The 23,006-nt window shown below is 29.2% G+C and overlaps 1 protein-coding gene across 1 annotated transcript in view; it reads right to left on the bottom strand.

Moving 5' to 3' along the window:
• Positions 1 to 1,275: 1,275 nt before the first annotated feature.
• The window catches only part of LOC142319505 (protein arginine N-methyltransferase 9-like), a 31,296-nt gene continuing 9,565 nt past the window's right edge, over positions 1,276 to 23,006 (bottom strand). Inside the window, exons 2-7 of the mRNA XM_075356856.1 lie at positions 18,727 to 18,853; positions 18,204 to 18,440; positions 13,380 to 13,547; positions 6,780 to 7,907; positions 3,811 to 3,964; positions 1,276 to 1,639 (exon numbers count right to left, since the gene is read on the bottom strand). Coding sequence (XP_075212971.1) covers positions 1,298 to 1,639; positions 3,811 to 3,964; positions 6,780 to 7,907; positions 13,380 to 13,547; positions 18,204 to 18,440; positions 18,727 to 18,853 — 2,156 coding nt within the window. The 3' untranslated portion in view covers positions 1,276 to 1,297. The remainder of the gene's footprint in view (positions 1,640 to 3,810; positions 3,965 to 6,779; positions 7,908 to 13,379; positions 13,548 to 18,203; positions 18,441 to 18,726; positions 18,854 to 23,006) is intronic.

Here is a 23,006-nt window from a genome sequence, read left to right as displayed (position 1 = left end):
TGCTTTTCACATTGTCTTCTTGTTTGTCCGATTCATAATTATTAAGTGGTTATAATAATAGTTCCTAGGATATATTGTTAAAAAATATAATAAACAGATTTTTAAACAATAAAATATACATAGGGCTTGTTTACATGTGCCGAAAATACTGTCAGACCAATTTTTTCTGAGAACAGTAAAGGTTGATTAGATCTGAATATGAAGTTGTATTCCCCCACATGGCACTGGATGGGTAGAAATATTTTAAAACCCTTAACTAAATTAAAGAGGAGAAAAGCTCTACCATAGTTTTAATAATGGAAAGATTTATCTTTCCCAAAAAAATTTTAAGCAACAAACAGGTATGATGAAAACTTTTAGAAAAGTATTATTTCTGGTGGTGTGGAAACGAATCCACTATGGCAACATGCCAAGCATTTAGCTCATTCGGTTCTGGATAACACAAACTAACATGGAAGAAGGAATCAGAGCTTTCTCCTCGAAAACCCATTCTTAAAATTAAGACTAAAAAAAAAAAAACTGTTTTGAACATTAGATATCAACTCCCTGTTAAAAATTGGAACACTTTAAGAACTAATAAAAAATCTTCACATTTCAAGAAACAAGATTCACAGATGAAAACAAATTAAGACTCAAAAAATTACAGAATTTTGAAACGGAAAACTTTTAAAAGAATAATGAATTGATAATCAACAAGAAAATATTGAATTAAATAAAATAGTAGAATACTGAATTTATAATCAACAAGAAAATATCAGACTCTGTCAAAAGTTTCTATTCACCCTCTGAACGTTTAGTCTTTCTAAGAATATGATGTGGAAATAAAAATTGCAGATTAATCCCACGCTCCAGTTAATGAAGGAAATAAAAAAAAACCAAATTAAGTAGGAAAATGTTGGGAACTGTTAGAGAACAAAATCCATAACAAAATTTTGCTAGGAAATTTTAACAACCAAATTGGGAAAAAATATATACCAGAACAATGTTGGAATCTTTACAGCTCACATTTCAAAAAGGCATATGACTCAATTGATATCCTAGAAAATCCTAGAATTACCCAAGAAAGATTTGGTGTAGATTCCAAAACAATTAACATTACTAAACAGATTGTTATATGAAACCTCCTTTAAAGGGTATAGACCTGATTAAGTTATGTAATTAGTAAATAAAATAAATTTGAAATCTTAGTTTCTTTTTGAGCAAACCTCACAGATTCAATGCAATCTTTACATGGGAAAATAAGGTAAGCAATAGTAATAAATTAATAAACAAGAATAAAAGAATAATGTAATTACATTTATTCAATACTGAAAACAAATACTGTATCAGCATATTTGACATTTAACTTAACACAATTACCAGCATCAACATGACGAGCAGGATAAAGCATGAATGCAGCTTGATTAATGTGAGAATCAAGATTCCGGCTAGAAAATATATTACAGTCTTCAGTTATTTGATACTGGAACCAATATACAATAGCGGTTGCTTCACCCGACTTTGTTATTTGAATGTTATGATTATATTCTTTACAAGGTTTTCCAGATAGATCATCAATAGTCATCTGCATTATCTGAAATTCCTCTGAGAGTGCATCATATTCCATTGAAGCCAAGCACACATCTAACTGCTGGGCAACCTAAAAAATAAAACTGAAGGTTCAGATCTTATTTTTTTACTTACAATACTAGCTGTTTGCTATACCACCACTATCTCCTTTTAATGTTGCTATCACAAAACTTTGGCCTGTGAAAAAAGACTTTATAATGTACAAATAAGGAGCCATGTTAAACAATAACTGGAATATAAGATTATGCACAAAACATTAAAAAAAAAACCTTATTATACTTTACTTTTATTTTTTTATTAATTGCCTGGTGATTTAAAAGATCTTCCAATTAGTTTACTAAAATAAAATTACTTTCTTTCCTGAAAACAATATTATTAATTTTTAAACTTTAACGAGATTTTAAATAATAGTTAATATTAAATAAACTTAAATTTTTTACAAATTTTATTCAATTTGTACTTAAATATATGTATTCAATAGAAATTAATGCCTTTAAAAATTATTTCCTTCCATTTACCAATTTTATTTGCTTACTACCTTTGAATAGATATATTATTATTATATAAAATAATCATTTTTAAATATCAGTATAAATTATAACTACATTTTTCTTTCATGTTTATACTTTTGTAATTTTTAATGCTGTTCTGATCAAGGTGTTTCCAGTTTCCCTCATCCTTCTCAGCAAATGCTAGAGCAGCTGCTTCTTGTTAGTCATGGAATAGCAAACCTATCATTTGTGATGTATATAATGTATAATTATGTTTATTGTCTGAATAAACACTTATTTGTTTATTTACTTGAATTTTAATGTAACAGTATTATAAAATAGTTTCACTGACTATAAAAAGAGTAAAAAACACATATAAATACAAGGGCGGTTTGGAAAGTAACCATGATTGTAGCATAATGTTAGTAGTAGTGTTAGAGATATCATCATACTCTCAATCAGTGTGCTTGGAGCTGTGTCAGTGTCAGCCGCCACATACGTTAGCCTGTTCAATTGTTACAACCAAAAAACTTGAGTGCTGCAATAGAAAATCTCGTGAAATGCTAGGTGCATGCGGTCGTAAGATTCCTTTGAGCACAAAATGTTTCGCCAGCAGACATCCATCATCAGTTGTATACTGCGTATGGCCCAACATTATGAGAGATTGTGCATTTCGATGGACCTGACATATAATGCTAACCATACATAGAGCTCGGTGAAGAAATTAATGGGTCAAGTTTTTAAAAATGGAAGGACAAACATCCATGAAGAAGAGAAGAATGGTAGGCCTTCTCTCGTGAGTGATGATCTTGTTAGTGAAATTGATGAAAAAGTGTGTGAAATCAAAGATTCACCATCTCTGAACTTTCTAAACAATTCCTGCAAATTTCTCATACAGTTTTGTATGAGATTGTCACCAATAAATTAGGCTACTGAAAGTTCTGTGCTGGGTGGGTTCCAAAAATGCTCACAGAGATCCATTGAACCAAATGAATGGACTCTGCCTTAGACTTCCTTTCACGTTATGATGCAAAAGGAGAAAGATTTTTGAAGATAACTGTGACTGGGAATGAAACCTGGGTGGCCTATGTCAATGCTGAAAAAACAACAGTTTATGGCCTGGAGTCATACCAGTTCTCTCTATGCAAACCAAAGAAAGCCTGCCAAACTTTGTTAGCAAGGAATGTTATGCTACGGTTTTTTAGTTGATTTTATGGAATGTGAAATCACCACTGATTACTTTAGCAGTCTACTGTAAAACTTTGTAGAAACTTAGGCGAGCCATTCAGAAAAAAATCGTGGTTTGCTGACATCTGGTGTTTTTTCCATGACAATGCTCATCCTCATAGTGTTCGAAGAACTCAGGAACTTCTGAATCAATCCCAATGGGACATTTTTGATAATCTCCTTACAGCTCGAAGTTAGTGCCGAGTGATTTTCATCTCTTCACTCACATGAAGAAATGGCTTGTGTTGCAGACTTCGACGATGACGATGAACTTCAAAATGCCATAAAAGATCGGGTACGTACCCAGGCGGCTGAATTTTATGAAGGTATTTGCAAATTAGTGAAACACTATGAAATGCTTGAATTTAAATAGTGATTATGTTGAAAAATAGTTAAAAACTATAGTTTTAAGTTGTTTATAATAAAACATTTTTATCTATGCAGGTATTTTTCATTTATACCCAAACAAAGGTTACTTTCCGAACCGCCCTCATATTAAAAACAAATAACTGATATAACTAACCTTATGTGCATTCATGTAACCAGCAACTTGATATTCCTTAACAAGCCCTTCATTTATAACTTTAGCTGATCTTTCTAACCAGTCAGAATGTATTAATTGACCCCATACTTGTAATTCTTCTGGTATAAATTTCCCATCTGGTTTTAGGAGTTTTCTGTAAAAAACAAGATATTCTGTGAAACTGTAACACATCATTTCAAAATATAATCTTTTTGACTAAAATGCTAAAATTTTATTAATAAAAGTTTTATTATTGTTAAATTACAACCACTCTTCTACCTCTATGGCATAGTGGCAGCATCTATCTTTCATCCAGATGGTTATAGTTTAAATCCTGATTTAATACGACATATTTCATACATTAGAAATTTCGTCATTCATCTGTTAATGTAACTGACAATTTGGTTTGAACTAAAAAACAATTTCTTCTTATTTTAATCCTTTCTCTTTGGATACTTACTCTTCCTCAAATTCATCCTTCAATTCCTGAATTGCTAAGTTGAGAAGCAATGGGAAAAGAGTACAACCTTGTCTTACTTCTTTCTGAATTAGTGCCAGCCTTTCATCTTCTATTTTTATAACTGCTACCCAATTTTTTTATAAACTGTTCATAAGTCTTCTTTTTCTTTATCTCAGTCTGATTTTAAATGCTTTAATTTGTTGTACATGACCAAATTCTTTTTCTTACTCTATATATGTAATGAATGTAGGTGTCTTCATTTTATTTTATGACCGGTCTGAGGGCTAGAATTGCCTCCAATGTACCCATGCTCTTTCTGAAACTGAGGTAGATTTATCCAAGAAACATTAAACTGATGATAATCTCACATTTATCACATTATACATAAAACCATATTTAATAATATGATTATCACATACTGCTCATTGTGGCCCATACTGTACCATGAACATAATATTTGAACTCGTGCATTATTCAAATATATAGAGCAAACAGATACATAGGTAGACACAATTTACTGCGTAGACACATATGAGATGGATAACTATGATTATATTCAATATGAATTACTCTGTATGCTACAGAATAAAAATAAAAAACCTTAAGAGAAAAACAATATAGAAAAGTTGTTTGCTATTACCTATATAGTATATTGTTGTGTGCAATGTAGATTTTCTTATTAATGTTGTAATTAAAATAAATAACTGATTAATCTTAAAGATATTTTTCCAACACATGTAGTTAAGTACTTTTTTTTAATTAGAAAAAGATTAAGATTAATACAAAGTCAGAATGACTGTAATTTCGTTTATTGTATGAACTGAATGTATAAAAAATATTTAATTTTTTTTACTTGACTACAAATATACATTTTTCATTTTGGTTACCAAAATAAATTTTAAGATTGAAAACTATCTTCATAACATTAAATAACAAATATGTGTTTGTTTATCATTAAACAAACACATAATGTATATGTGTTTGTTTAATAATAAACAAACACATTTAAATTAAAAAGTTAAAGTTTGTTCTGCTCTACCACATCAGTAATTTAAGCAGTCATCAGGATCCCAAAATTTGTATGACAAAAATAAGAAAAGTACTTATACAAAAATGAAAAGTTGTTGTGACACACAAACATCTGATCAAATTTTCATTATGCTTAACAAGGAATGTAATTTATTTTGTTAAAATCGATTTTCAACTTTCTGACTAGTCAAAACTTTAAAATTGTGAAGCTAGACGTTTGATCTTAGTCAGTGAAAGAAAATTAATTATTCCCCTTTTATTACAATCTATTACTAAATAATGAAACTACTGTTTTGGTATCATATTTATGCAAATTTAAATTATGAATTCTTTTATAATTTAAATTAAATTTATTATTTTTTTAAGAATGTTTTTTTCATCACGTTCAAATTTTACCTATTCATTGACATGTTTTCATTCCTCGTTTTTATTATGCGTATTTTTTGAGAGAATCTATCAATTTCTAAAACCGACATACTTTTTAGTTTTTTTTTTTATTGTATTTATCCTGAAAATATATTTAAAGTTTCTATTATACTGTAACAGATTCCTGGAGAATTTTTTCTTAATTTTAGTTATTCCTTTAGAATTTTAAAAAATTTTGTTCTCTGCATTCTATTTTATAGACACTTTTGCTTTATTATAAATATTGGAATTAGATTTGCTATTTATTAATTATTTTAATTTTAAAACATCTTACATCTTATATTTAATTAAATGTTATTTTGAAAATTTAAATTCTATTTCCAAAGGTATAAAATATTTTTATGAAAATAATTTTTTCAAATAGTAAATCATGTTCTCTGTTGGTTTGTTTATATTATCAAAATGTCATCAACATGACTAACCCATAATTTTATTTTGAGGGTATTTATAATATTGGTAACTATTAAATTATCCATTTATTTCAAAACTATCTCAGATATTATGATACTCAAAGGTGAACATACTGTTAAACCTTCTAGTAAATTAAACTTACCTCAAAATGTAAAATAATTTTGACTTGTGTTGAATTTTAATGATGTTACTTAATTAATAATTGACTTCTTTATATAATGTTATTGACTATTTTTTTTTTTTATGTTCACAGTGCCTTATAATGGGATTTTTATATACATGTCCCTAATGACAAAATAAACAGAACGTCACATAATTTATTTCTATTTGCTTTAATTTTTATTTTAAATATTGAGATAATAAATATCAATCTTAAAAATTTTAAAGTTTCAAATTATTTTTTCATAAAAAACATTTGCTCTAAGTACTATTGGAAGTTATAAAAAAGGAAAAGGACCTGCAGTAGGAACAGCAGGTCAAGCTTCTCCTCCTTATCTTAACTATTGGTTTAGTAATCAATATAAGAGTATAATCACTGAGTTTTTTAAACAAAATAATTAATTTATTGTATGAAAAGCAAGCTGAAAAAAAATAATTAAAAAATATTAGATAAAATTTTGAATGGTGAGTAGATAATACTAACCTTAATTGTGAAATTTGAACAACGCTACTCTCTTTAAGTTCCCCAGTTGCATCTATTAAATTTGTAAATATAATATCAAATTTAAAATCAATGTAGAAATCATTATTTTCAAATTCCTTTTCCAATATACAATAAAATTTATCTATATTAATTCCATTAATGACTGCTAACCTTTCAATGATTAATTTTTCCTGATCTGACTTAGCAATAAATACACAAACATCTAACTTTAAAACATCTGTTAATAAGAGATTAAAACACAATGCAGGAAATGGTGATAAATCTAATACAGCTTTTTCATTTTTTAATGAACTACTAAGAGACTCAATTATACTCATTAGAGAAGAGTTATTTAGATATCTAATAGTATTCTGTGATAAATTTACTATTTCATCATCAGAGTAAGAAGAAATATGATTCGTTAGACTACATATTTCTATGGCCAGCTTACCATTTTTTGTTTTTACTTTTACATCAATGCTTGTATCAGTTGAAACAATAAATTCATTTTGACAAGGAAATATTGCTTGATCCCAACAACAAGCTTCGGAATTTTTATCGCATTGAAGTGGCGATGATGAAAGTTTTATATCTTCATCTAAATACAGATCAAACCAAACAACAAAACAATCAAGTGAACCATTCTGTGTACATTTAATACTGAAAATTCGTTCATCATATTTGCCATTCATATAGTCTTGTAAATCATTAACATCATTAAAATTAACATAAAAACAACGAACAGGGTCACATAATAGTTTATATCCATAAACAGTTTTTTTAAAGTTTTCAGTGTCATACGGTTCCACTAAAGGAATAGTTAACAAAAATGGACATTTAAATTTTTTTATAACGGTTCTATTATTGAGAAGTCGGTACTTCTGCGCAACATCTTTACACTCAATAGCTGCCAACCAAACAGTAGCACCAAATGGTACTACAATTCCATTTCTTCTACTATTATTACATGCTTCAACATCCCTACAAATTATGCATGGAACTGGAGGTATCAATGAAGATGGGGGCAACGGAGGAAGCAAAAGATCTTCCCAAGCATGTAGTAATGTTTGAATCAAGTGTTCTCCAAAAAGGCCAGCATCCATAGTCTCTGTTACAACCAATGAGACTCTGAAACAGTTATAAACATACATTAATTTAAACATCAGAAAATAAGTATGTTAAAAACAAAATAAATAAGTTCAATAACTAAAATACTGCTAAAAATCCTTATGAAATCCATTAAAAATTTTCCAAGATTGCATAAATAAAATCTTGTACTCTTCTATAAGTTACTTTAATTTCTGGACCACTTAATTTTGAACTTGTGGAATTGACAAAGTATGATTCTTCAATAAATACTTTTAAACTTTGAGTACTGATGAAGAATCATTTAAAAATAATCAATAAAAACTAACCTGAATAAATCAAGCTGCTTTTTAGTAACTGTATTATCTTCAGCCGTAATCTGAATCAATAGCAGCCAGTCTAGACGTGACTTTATGTCAATTTCAGAAGTCTGGTCAATTGTGGCAACTGAAATTATATTATTGAAAATTACATCTGCCTCTCTAGTACTCATTTAAAGTTTACAATTTTTTTAGCACATTTTTAATAACTTCCTCTTTTAGCAGTATGTAAAGCCTTTCATAATATATCTATTTAAATTTAATGAGAAATTCACTAATAGATGGACTGTAAAGGAAGACCTCTTGTCTAGCCTCCTAGGGATCAATATTAAAAAAATGGAATTTTTATAAGGGTGTATACTAAAAACATAGTGTACTGAAGAAAAAAAGGTGTAACTGGTCAGCAAATCAGATGAATATTATGTAGTTGTGATTGTAAACTATGTAACTATGTAAACTATGAGGGGTGGCTGAAATAATGCAAAGTCATTCATACTTTCAAATGAAAAGAAATAGTGAAGTGAGACAAATGCATAAAATTACATTTTATTTGCTACAAAAACTTACATTTGTTTTTCCATGTAATCACCATTTAGAACCATATATTTTTCCAATGGTGAACCATTTTTCTCATTCTATCAGTGTAGCATGTTGACACACTTTCCTTGATCTATGACCTCATTTCATTGTTCAATTAATTATTAGTGATGAAATTAAATACCTCTAGTATTCCTCATTAACTGTGGAAAAAAGGGAAAATTGCAGGGCACCAAATCTGGTGAGTATGGTAGATGTGAATTAGGTTCAAATTTCAACTTCATAAGAGCCTTGATAGTTGCATATCATGTGTGTGATTGAGCATTATCATACTACAGAATTATAAACTCCACAGATTTTCAAACAAGACTCATATATCTCCTATAGTGTTTTAATGTTTGTATGTATTGCAGAAAATTTACTGTCAACTCAACTTCAAGGTAGTCAGTACACTTGTTTGAAAATGGTGATTAATATTACTATTATTCACTTTTTCCATTGTTAAAAATTCAGTCACTCCATGTTATTTTAGGAAGGGGTGACTACAAGCACACTGGCTATATAACAATGGTGACTGACAGAAAATGAAAAGATGTGGGTAAACAAGTTACAGAATGCTAGAAGTAGGAAGTGATACTAAAAAGTAGCCTTTTTTTTCTGGATGATAAATGCTTTCGTGTTATCATCACCTAGATACAATAAATTTGTTGTAGATAAATAAATGTTAAAAATTGACAATTAAAAATTAATTAAAAACTAAAACTTAGCAACGTAAAAGCACATCTTAAAATGAAAACGCCTGTAACGTATGCTAAAAGAAAAAGAAAAACCCCAGAGATTAAAAAAGTAACTTAAAAGAATAAAAATTACAATCTGGCATATGCCAAACCGTATACACAGTCAACAAGGACCATATAAATAATTAAATTCTTGAATCAAGATGCAAGCCTTTATAAATTGTAAGACAATTGATAACAATACTGCATTATTCCCCAACATATTTCGCATGTCAGGCCCTAGTTTAAGCTTGCAATGCAATGCTGAATAACAAATACAATCCACAAGGATTTGGTGCACTGTTAGTTGGCAGGTGAGTACAAAGGGGTGCATCTGTCTGCATCATCAGGTAATCATGAGTGAGCCTAGAATGCATTATTCGCAAATGGCAAATAATAATCTCCTCTTGATGGTTATTTCTGCAAGAGGAGCTCCATGGTGAAACAGTGTGCCTAATTGAAGTTTATTGTTAATAGTAGCATCTCATTCACTTTGCCACTCATCATGAACTATGTTCTCTTCAGGAAACAGACAAGCTCATTAAAAGCAACACAATTGGTAAAAGTAAGCTAAAAACACGCCTCTTTTGCTGCACTAACTGTGTGCTCATAACCTAATATTCCAATATTGCTGGAAATCCAGCAGAAGCTCACAGTTGTATTACATTGAGTCATCTGCAAAATGACACACTGAATCTCACAAGCAATAGGGTGTCTGGAGTGCAAGTCACTAATTGTCTGTAAGGTACTCATGGAATCTGAGCAAACGAGTAAGTACATAAGTTCATGCCAAAATGTTGGGCTAATTGCACTGGTCAACATGATTTTTGTCTCACGATACCAACAGGTGTACATAATACTGTTTTTTATCCTGTTTTCAGATATGTATTAGAAATTTCTCCACCATCCACAGTTTTTTTGTTTTTTTAAAGTATTTTAAAATGTTTTTACGTCCATTCATCCATTATCAAGTAAAAGCTCCTAGAGTATTGTAAATATGATGGAACCAAATGTGCTAACTCAAAGGGTAGCATTTCTACTGCTTGCAGGTTCAGATGTGTATGGACAACAGACGTGTATACAAACGTGATCTAAAATAATATACATTCATTAAAATGATGCCAGTTGTGAGATAGTAGTGAACCAGTTAACACATCATTGTGAGTGCTTTGTATGTCTGAATTATTGTGTATTACACATTTGCAACTTTATTTCTTTTAATTAGTCATTAGTTACAAAATGCCTAGAGTTTGTTTAAATCATCCTAACAATTTTTCTTATGTATGTGGTGGAAAGACGCTTAAGTCCCAAAGGTGAAACCTTACTCCATTAGTAAAAATGTGTTAAGTGTTATGAACTTTATTTTGGGTGTAAAGTAGAGGACCAAACAAGGCCCTGAGCTCCACATATATGTTGTTTATCGTGTTCTACGCTTTTTCCACTGCATGGAAAAATGGCACACGCCACAAGCCATTTACTATCCCTATGATTTGAGGGAACCCAAAGATCACTCTTCTGACTGTTATTACATTAAAGGGATTATGTCAAAATCAAAACATACAGTGGTGTACCCTACTTGCAATCTGCAATGAGACCAGTTCCACACTGTGAAGAATTGCCCATAGAAAGCCTCCAGAACACGTGACATTAAATGAAGAGAGCTCAGAGTCTGATGGAAGTAAGGAAGAAAAAGAAACAGATTCTGGTGATACAACTTTTGAACAAAGCAGTTGAAGTAAATCTTAATGATCTCCTAGGAGATTTAAAGTTAACCAAAAAGCACTCTGAAATACTTGCTTCTTGGCTAAAAGGATGGAATCTTCTTCAAAAGAATACAAAGATATGTACTTATCGTAATTCATCATTCTGAATTTAAAGACTATTTTTCTGAAGAAAATGGCTTATTGTTTTGTAATGACATTCTTCTCTTATGGAGACACTTTGTAATGAACATAACCCAACAGAATGGCGCTTGTCCATTGATTCCTCTAAAGTTAGTTTAAAAGCTGTGCTTCGACATAATGGCTATAAATTCCAATCAGTACCTGTGGCTCATTATGCTAGTATGAAAGAAACATATGAAAACTTTAAATTTATATTGGAAAAGCTTCAATTTACAGTGTATGAATGGAATATTTGTGGTGATTTGAAGGTAATTGCACCTATTCTTGATCTGCAGCTTGGTTACACAAAGTACTGTTGTTTTTTGTGTGAATGAGTTAGTAGGGACAGAAAAAACCATTTAGAAAAGAATGGCCTAAACACGAATCATTCATTCCTGAGCAGAAAGATGTAAAACATTTGTGTAACCTAAAGATGTGTATCTACCTCCGTTACACATCAAACTGGGATTAATGAAGAATTTCATCAAGGCTATGAACAATACTCCTGGTTTCATGTACTTAAAACAGAAATTTCCTAAAATTAATAATGCAAAAATTATAGAAGGAATATTTGTGGGTCCACAAATATGATCACTAATGCGTGATGAAAAGTTTGAGGAACTACTGAATCCACAGGAGAAAGCAGCTTGGCAACCATTCAAAAATGTTACTCAGAGTTTTTTGGGAAATTGGAAGGTGGAAAATCACCGTGATATTGTCAACACTCTTACAATATCTTACAAAAAATTGGGTTGTAATATGTCCTTGAAAGTACACTTCCTGCACTATCATCTAGACTCTTCCCAGAAAATCTTGGTGCAGTGAGCGATGAGCACGGGGAACACTTCCATCAGGAGATTTCAGCTATGGAAAAGAGGTATCAAGGCAAATGGAATCCTAATATGCTGGCCAATAATTTTTGAACCATAAGAGGGATGCTTCAAAGGCAAAATATAGCAGAAATCATCATTTCTTACTTTCTAGGTGAGTCATATGTTTAAATATTGTGCAGTTAAGAATCCAGAAAGTATTAAAATGCTTGTCTCTTGGAAACCTTGTGTGATGGGAGAAAACCAAAATCATATTTGAATTCAGGAGAAAAAATACAATCAGAATCCATATTTTTATTTCCAAGATAAAAAAAATTTTTTTTGTTCTCAGTGTTTTTAAGGCCTTAATAGCATATAGCTCCGCAATGAAAATACTGACTATGCTGGGAAGGCCAAACATGTGGGTTCTGTTGCTAACCACAAAACCACAACCAATTAACATTTTTAGAGCCATCTGTATAAACTCTAGCACAGGATTCATGCTATTTATAATATTATAACATTTTTTTCGTAAGAAAACCAGATTTGTGTTCTTTTCAAGATACTGACAAAGCCCAAAGTAGTAATTAACAAGAGGAAGGCCACCAAGGAGGTTGGGTAATAAAATGGAGCAATAGTAAGGACTGTAGGTAATTGTACATTTAGAGCTGAGAAAAGATGCTGAGCTCTGATGCCCAGCGAAGCAGTAGATCTCCCCTGTTTCTGGTATCGATTAACATGATGGTTGGAGAATACTGTTCAAAGGTTAGGTGATTTGGTTGCGCTTTAATGCTAGCCACATAGGAACATATCATTTGTGTTCGTCTGTTACAAAGAGATGGCTCACCACTGTCCACCAGTAGACTTACCACGTGGCTTGAGTGCAATGCACCAGAATGCATTACAAGACACCCCTCATCACCAGAATGCCCCTCCTATCAAGATAACAATGCATTAAGCCACATGAAAAGGAAACGCCTGCTAGAAATCAAGAGAATGAGAGGGAAATTCTTGATGAAGCCAAAACCTTACTGAGGCTTATGCAGTTATAAAGGAATAATGCAAAGTATACTTTATATTAAACTACAAAAAAAAAACAAATAAATTAATTTTAAGTTAAAGTAGAATACAGAATATAAATATCTTTTTAATAAAAAATTCTGTATAAAATGTTTTGTATAAAACATACTTTCTTGGTACATCATAAGGAATAAGTAGATCACTGGAATGTTTATAAATGAATGTTACATAATCTTTACAACCATTGGCCTCTGCTATTGCCCTAGCTGTTCTAATCATGGTATGTGAGTAATCACAGCCAATTACATTAGATGCTCCACTGACAACTGCAAAATAACTGAAAAAAAATTAAAATAATAATCATTGGATTAAATTAGTTAAAACAATGACATAATAATCATAGAAAAAATATAAATATGAACAAAAGACATTTAAAAAAAATTTCATGATGAACAATTTAACTATAAAAGAATGAAATAAAATGCAAATATTATGGTGATACAACTAGACACTGTAAATAACAATAGTAAACAAATTTTGTTAACCACAAGCAAATCAAATTATATTTCTTTAATATTGTTCATGAGTATAATAGAGAATTAATTAATGTAAAAAAGAATATAGCTTAACTCTACTTCTCTGCTTTATAATCAACTTTTCTTTATTTCATTTTTGTAACATAGTGCTTTTTATCCTTAGTACTTGATCTCAAATAATACTTTAAAGACTGAAATTATAAACATGATTTGGCAGGTTATTTATTATTTTTTTAAACTTTAAAGTTCTAATTTTAATAATTCCAAGAACCAGTGATTTGAATGTTGAATCACCATTTAGACTATAAAAAGAAAAATAGATTAAACGCTTAACAGACAGACCACTTTAAAAAATTAATGCTAGAGGGTGAAACAGAAGTTACAAAATACTGATTCTGCTCATGGATAGTTTAGAAAAAGAGATGAACATCATAATTTTAACTAAAAAAAAAAAAATAAAAAAAATAAAAATAAATAAATAGCACAGTATTTAGAAGTATAAAAATATTTCCACATTTAAAAAAATAAAAGTGAATTTCTGAATTAAATACTCATGAAATTGTTTAAAGGGTATTTACAGTAAGACAGTACAATTAGTTACAAGGGGAAGGAGAATAATGTTTTCTCTTGTCATTAAAATTAAATAATTTCAAATGAAAAATAATAACTTATCTTTCAAGAAGATATTATAAGGAAAAAATGACTAAATACCACAAATTATGTTGAGTGATAAAGTAAACTAACATATTATTATCCATGATTGTAAACAAACACACAAAACTCTTAATTCATCAAACTTAATCTAATCAATATATACTACATTCAAAAATATTATAGTAAAAGTATAAAACATATATGTCAGAACTGATAATCACAAAAGAAAAATGAGTATAGTATACAAAACTGACAAACAAAAATAAAACAAATTTGAAAAACACTGCTAATTCAAGACACAAGAATATGTGTTATCAATCAGTTGACTTTTTGCCTGCTGAAAAAATCAACACTTACATTACCTGCTTTCATTCAATTGCAATTTCCAGTTTAAATTTCAACTCTAATAAAAAAATTAAACAAAATTGGTAACATCACAGGAAGATAAAAGCAACAAAAATGAATACAGATGAAAATTTTGGAGTGAAATATCTAAAACCTATTTCCATGAGATGATCTAAAATACACTTCTTCATACAGCAGCAGCTAATGACCAACTTCTACTGTCACAGAGATACTTCATTTAATCAATAGGTATAATGAATGGTACACAGTTAAATAAAATTAATTTCATATGTAAAATATTGCTAATTACTTCCAAACATTTGTTGTTAACTGGCTTTAATAAAGGAGACTGCACTCAATTCATTCTGTATGTATTTGTTTCTTGCATGTTTTTAAAGTTTTACTGTTTTTAAGTTTTACGCTTCACTAAATGAAAATTTTTATTTATTTATTTTTTGCCATCCACACTCTTTAGTATTAGATTATTACAATATATGAGAAAAAGCTTGAGATCATTCTAATATTCACAAAAAAATTCAGAAAATTAATTGGAAAACTTAAAAAAATAACACATATTTATGTAATCAAAGAGCTTAACAATCCTTAATAGCAGTCCCTTTACATAATTTTTATATATCTCTTTTCTTAATGTGAGATGTGCCTGTTGACAACATTTTGCATATGCCATACCATTCAAATCTATGGTGGTCACTCATTCAGATCAAAACATTATTCACTGTATTTCTTTTCTGGAATTCTAGTAATGCTACACTGTTATAAATAACTACAAAGAATAAAAAGAAGCAACTGCAAGTTGACAACGTCTCTCTACAGTACAAGAATAACTACAGCTCTTGGTTTTTTTCTCATGGTCACTGAAGAATAATTTTCCTTATAATTTGTGGCTGCTGGGAGTTAAATTAAATACCTTCTGTTAAATCTTTCTTATACATATATTATATTGTTTGATAACAAAATGAGGTTGATTATTTGTTACTTATACTATATATATAAACTTTTCTTATGGCTGAAACACATGTAAATTTCTAGGAGTAGGTTTATATATAAGGGTATAAAGTATTCATTACAGCCAGTTCCTGTGTCGACAAAGTGAAGATATCACTGCATTTTGAATGGGCCTGACATATAACGCTAACCATATATATGAGGTGTGGTTATTAAATAACAAGACTAATACTGTAAAATATTTTATTTTAAATCTATACATATTTAGTTATTATATTAGACCCTTTAATATACACCCCTCCTCTATTCCTACAACGCTCCATGCAAATTTTCCATTTTTTGAAACAGTGCTGGAAGTCTTCTTCTGTGAGCTCTTTCATGATATGTGCCGCTTTTTCTTTCACAGCTTTAGCAGTCTGAAATCTTGTTTCTTTTAATGCAGATTTGACCTTAGGGAACAGATAAAAGTCAAATGGTGCCAGGTCAGGTGAATAAAGTGGATGGTCTAACACTGGGATGCTATACTTGGCTAGAAACATCTTGACAGACAATGCAGTATGAGCTGGTGCGTTGTCCTGATGAAGACCCATGATTTGTTCTTCCAGAATTCGGGTTATATTTTACATATTTTTTCACAGAGTTGGGCAAGAACCTTGAATAAAGACAAGAATAGGTAACCAATGGTCAGATCAGATCAGATTACCAATTTTTTTTCAATTTTTTATCTGTTTTTGACGTGTAAGGGTGACCCAGGTGAACATCATCTTCACCATCTTCTCAGCCATCTTGGAAATGTTTGAACCACTCAAAAACCCTTGCACATGAAAAACATTCATTGCCATATATTTATTTTTTAATAAAAGATAAGTTTCAGTAGCAGTTCTTCCAAGTTTTAAATGAAATTTCACGACAATTCTTTGCTCTAATGAAACACTTATCATTTTTTCAGCAAAACAAAAAACAGATGTTATCCAAATGAAGAGGCCATGACCAGACTAATATGTTTACAGAAACTGGAGTGGTAACAATCAAAAGAGAAGGTTTCATGCTACACAGCTGTCGTACAAATCACATGCACAGTTCTTCTGTAGTAGCATTAGTCTCATTATTTAATAGCCACACCTCGTACAGCTCAGTGAAGAAGGGAAATGGGATACCATTTCATTCTTTACCTTTACTTAGTAAGACTAGCATGGAATGTTTGTTATTTTTGAAAATGTGTAAGTGATCTTTAGAAGTGGCTTGTGATGTTTATCAATCACTTGTAATAATCACTATTATGGTACTTAATCTTTTCATATCACGCCATCGGAGCTCTTGTGTTAGATGTGCAAAAGTGAAAATATGAAAATTAAAGTTTTCTAGTAAAAATTAATAAAACATCTAAATTTTAATATACTGACATATTTTTTTTATTCAGAATTAATTACAGCATGTGTCTGTAATAACCAAAACTAAGAAAAGTTAATTCTCTGAAATAAAATTTCCACTTTTATGAAATTAAAAAATATATATATAAATTTTTTGGTTAACCCAAAATAAATAGCATAAAAAACTTTCTGGGCAATTTTGGTATAATCACTGGAAAGAAAATAAAAAACTAATCAACTTTCATATATAATTTTTTTTTTATTTCATATAAAAAATTAGTAACATTACTATCAAAATGTATTTAAGATAATGAAAAAAAAAGATAAAAACATCAAACAACTACATATTTAATAAAAATAATTACTTCAACTTAATTTATATCTCATCAAAAAAAAAAGGCAATAACAATTGGGTGCCAGTTTGCAACTGTGAGCATTAATAATCAAATATTTAACATTAAATTTGAATAATACACATATTATTAACGTTATAAATCTCAATATATGTTAAAAACAAATAACAAACATTATGATGTAGTGAACATAAAACATAATACACACAGAATACAAATATAACCTCCAAACAATAAAAAATAGAAATTTGTTTGTTTGCAGTAGTGTATAACCAGTAAAATAAAGGTTTTGGAATTTTTTAATAATTGAGGTTGCCAATAACAGTTTGAATATTAACCATGAAATAAAAAAAAATATGGATGTTAAACAGTAGACGATGGCATTATACAGTGTCTAGATGCTTAGCATTAAAAAGATTAAATATACAAATCGCTCATCAGGTTGAAGACAAAATAAATTATATCTAATAACTGGACTTTGGATAAAGAGTAATTGAAATGCTACTATAAAATCATAATGAAACAAAGAGAATCAAAATGCTACTAGAGTTTTTTTTTCAGATAGATGAATGAGGTGTGTACAAATGATAATATGATTAAACAGTAACCATGTGCTCAACCAGTAAATTATTCAAAACTGCTCCAGTGCAGCAAACAATTGCAAGCTTATTCATACAAAAACAAGTGAACACAAAATACTTACACATCTAAGTTGTGCCAGAGGCCAACTGATCAGTAATTATAATTAATAACAAAAAATTCCAAATACCTGAGTAATCCACTACCAGTGCCAATATCCAGTACATAGTCGAATCCTTGTTTAACTTTCTTAAATATTGCTTCTCTGTATGCTTCGTTACGATGAGAATCATTCAACATACGGAAATGCCACCGTTCTACTAATAAATTTGAAACAGCCTGAAGATTGCGATGAGCTACAAGAAATTTAGAATTCACTTTTAAAGCTTTCTCAAAATAATAGGCTGCTTCATTCAGATGACCAAGCCTGAAAATGAATAATGTATTTCTATTTTTATGAAGTAATGTAAGAAACAGGCAGATCAGTTTTTTAGAAGCAGAAACAAAAATTATATTTTTTTTAATTAATAAGTTTTCTAATAAATATTTTTTATTAGTTAATGAACTATTACTAAGAAAGAATAAAATATGTTTCTTTGAAAGGTAGCCATTTTTTGATTAAGAAATTTTACAGAAATTCATAAATTTCAGGTTAGTTCTTCAGTTATAAAAAAATACAAATATTCTAGTTGATTGTCATAAAAATATTGTACCTGAAAAGATGAGCACCTAAATTACTCAACACTTCTTCATTCTCTGGAAAGATTTCAAGAGCTTGCTCATAGCAATTAAATAGATCATAATATCTTTCTTTTGATTCCAATTCTTCACCCCAGTTACCTTAAAAGATAAATTAAAATAATATCAAAATATTAAAGCCAATTAAAGCATAGATTAATAAATGTTTCATTACTTATAATGTAAAGCAATATTGTAACCAAACTTTTTAATGGAGACTTCTAAAAAATGTCATTATATAAAAATGTTTTAGGTATTTCTGTGCTTTTGATTATTCCAATCTAATTTATTTTTACAATACACTGATAAATAATGTAATTAATTAATTCTATACTTTACTATCATCGGCTTTTTTTTAATGTAATGTCATTCAGTGATCAGCAAAACATAAGGAACCAGTAACAGAGAAATATGCTGCTTTGTTTTGTCCTGAATATTGTAGCAATTGTTTTTATAATTATTTTTACTTTTTTCCATCTTTAATTTTTATTAAACAAAAGAACAGTTGCATATTTCTAATGTCATTACATATCTGGAGAATGTCATTACATATTTTACATTATTCATGTAAAATTATTTTTAAATTCACCAAATTACTATTAGTTATATTTCAATATGACATTTATAATTATTTTATATGGATAATACAACAGTTTTTATATGTAAGTTAAGAGATTTTGGAATGGTTATTTTAATATTATACCAAAATAATTACTGATAAAATTTCTCAAAAGTGTCCACTTCAAAATAAGAAGTATTTTATTAATTAAATTAGCAATAAAATCTAAGTTTGTAATAATATTATACAAATTTAAATAAAAGATAGTGATTAGTATTTAAAGTTGAAACACACTCATTAGATTTTAATCCCTTTCAGATTAAAATACAAATTTATATTGCATCAAGGATGTTTTTGTACAACTTTTAGTTCTGAAATAATCAAACCTCAGCATTAAATACAAAGACCGACAACATATTAAATATATGCATTAATATTTATGCAGTAGGGGTTTTTCTATTGTATGTGTGGATTTTTTCATATCTTTTAAATTTCAATTTTATAAAACTACATCAAATTTTCAAAAAATTTTAATGAAATATTTTACTAGAATATTTGTTTTAAAATACTAAAATATTTATTCATAAATATTTAACAAATTATAGCTAATTTAACAAATATTATTATTATATTTAACAAATTGCATTTAAGATTTATCAAACATTATAGAATTATAATAATAACATAGTTTTATTTTCCTAAAATTCAAGTTTTTTTTTTTTAAATATAATCATTCTGATTTATTGTATACAACTTGATTAAACGCATAGATACATCTGTATAAGCTGGCCATTATATACTAAGTATTTGGCAAATGGTAGTTCAGTACTTTATTATGTAACAAGATTAGTTTAAATTATTCATATAAACTAGTCTTTTGAAGAAAAATAAATTTTTGGAAAAAATATAATATGAAACGTATTTTCCAAGCCACTAAACGTAAATTAATCTATAAAAATATTATTTTATTTTAAAATCATAATTTATTTTTGAAATGAACCAGTCAATCTAGATAAAATAATATTTAAAAATAGAATTCATCAAATATGAGATCACCAAACACTTCATAATTATTATTATAAATATAAAGTTAAAAAATAAACACAATGGATCACTGAATGGTATTTCACTAAAATTAGTGTAAAATCATATAAAATCAATCATATTAATAGGTATTACAAAAATTGGGAACCTAGTAATTTACACTTGGATTTCTCACAATAGGATCCCTGGAAGATGAAGATTCAAAGTAAAGTAAGATTAAGTACCTATGGCCAAAGCCACATTTAATAAATTGATATTAATAGACCACTTAATTAGGCAATGCTAAAAGCAGTTTACCAGCATACTATTACAATTATTGTTTATTATCAACTATTGAAGTCAATTCCATTTTAAATTTAAAAAAAAAATTAGAGAAAGTAAAACTCTTAAACCACAGAATAAGTAGCTGACAGTAGCTTAAAGCTTTTATTATATTATCATTCAATTTCTTAAGAACCATGGAGCTGCATTAACCTTTTCATCTTTTATAGGTCATAATACAAGGTAGATCACATATGTTAAACAGAACACAAAAAAATATTGTTCTGCAAATATTTTAATATTTAATAATTTTATAATATTGTTCAGATCTTTAACCAATACCCAGTCCAGAGTGAAATTCAGAGGTGAACTCTCTCAACCCTTCTACATAAAAACTGGATTGAGGCAAGGAGACGGCCTCTCACCACTCCTTTTTAACTGCGCCCTCGAATTTGTCATGAGAAAATGGTATGAAATAAATCCCAAAAATATAAAAATGGGTACTAAGAAAAACTGCATCACACTAAATTGCCTAGGATTTGCAGATGACCTCGCTCTTTTAGCAAATAATATTCAAGAAGCCAAAACACAAATCATGAGCCTTCAAAACCTAGCACAAAAGATAGGGCTTCATATCTCTTTCGAAAAAACTGAACTAATGGCCATAGATCCTCTGGTAATAGAGCACATTACGGTAAACAATCAGAAAATTAAAATAGTAAAACAATTTAAATATCTAGGGGAAATAATAACTTATAATTTAAATGAAAAAGTGACATGGCTAAACAGGACAAATAAAATGATTAAATCCCAAAAATTAACTTGGTCAACATATAACAAAAAATGCCTTTCTGCTAAAACAAAACTTAATCATTATAAAACTGTAGTACCGCCAGAAGTCACCTACGGAAGCGAGACCCTTTTCAAAATCACTCAGAAAAACCGAATTGAAAAAATTCTGAAAATAGAGAGGAGAATTGTCAGAACGTGTATCAATAAAAAACACCAAAAAGAAGGCCAATGGTGGATTGTGCCAAATGAGGTGGTGTATCGAGAAATAGAGCCAGTTACTGATACTATGCGGGAAAAAAAATCTCTTTCTTTGGTCATCTCATAAGGACACCGGAAACAAGACTGTCAAGAAATATCATTGAAAAGCTCTGGTTCCAAAAGCTAGAAGTAGGATGGATCAAAGAAATTAGAGAAGATATGAAAGAATTGGGAATTTCCCTGACTGACCTACAGAATAAAACTGGAAAAATTACAAAGCTAAAAGACAAAAGCATTAGATTTAAACAAAAGACAGACAAACGACAAAATACAACGAAGAGGGTGTTTACGGATGAAGAAAAGAAAGCAAGATCTGAACGGATGAAGAAAAGGGCAGCTCGGAAGTAAAATAACACGCTTTTCTCAGAAAAGATCCAACTAAAATTGACTTAAGTGGTCCCATGTTGGCCGTAAAAGCATAATAATAATAATAATAATAATTGTTCAGATATAGTATCAAATTGAATTATGTAGTACAGTTGAGCCATTAGTCTTATTGTGCAGTCACTTGGCAAAAACCAAAATTCCCAGATAGATCTGTACCAAGAAAAGACTAATTTACTATAACTGCAAATTGGTTCATAAAACAATATAAATCTGGATAGCAACTCTGTTGGAATCTCGCGGTTCTTGAAGAATAAAGTTTCTATTTTGCAAAAAATTATATTTCAGTTAACCACAGATAAATATTAACAAGAAATAATGAAATTCACAGGAAAAAATATTCTACTAATAAAAACCAATACACAAACTTTCAAACATACATTTTAACAAACTGACTGCTATTGATTATAATCAATCTCAATGGTTTCTTTGAGTCTCAGTATACTTCTACATCATCATGATGAACACATTGGTTTCTGATTTGTATGTATTTTTTAAATTTCAAAATATTAAAGGATTATTTATCAGAATGATACTGCATTACAGATAATTTAGTTTATTTTTTTATATGAAATTGCAAGAATTTCAGAATATAAAGAATATGCAGTACCATAATAAAAATTACCATTACAAAATCTCAGTAATGTGAATCCTAACTATTACAAAATTGAATACAAAAGCCCCTTAGTTCTAAATCAATATTGAGCCAACAAGTGATTTTGCCTGGTATTAAATTTGGGAACAATTTTAAAATGTGTTATGATCAGTCTTAACAAAAAATAATAACTTGATTCCTATCCAGCAGTTAGTTTGTTCTGCAGGCACTCAGCGCTACTATCCCACTAAATTTTAATAAAGAAATGGCTGCTCTGCCTACACACCAAACCATAATAGTATCACAGATGGAACGAATGTGACTAACCCAATTCCTATGGCACTTTCCAATGAATTACAAAG

The sequence above is a fragment of the Lycorma delicatula genome, chromosome 1 (genome assembly GCF_047948215.1).
Source record: "Lycorma delicatula isolate Av1 chromosome 1, ASM4794821v1, whole genome shotgun sequence".
Classification (NCBI taxonomy): Eukaryota; Metazoa; Arthropoda; class Insecta; order Hemiptera; family Fulgoridae; genus Lycorma; species Lycorma delicatula.
Note: the sequence above shows the minus strand (reverse complement) of the source record. Positions and strands in the feature narration are given on the sequence as shown.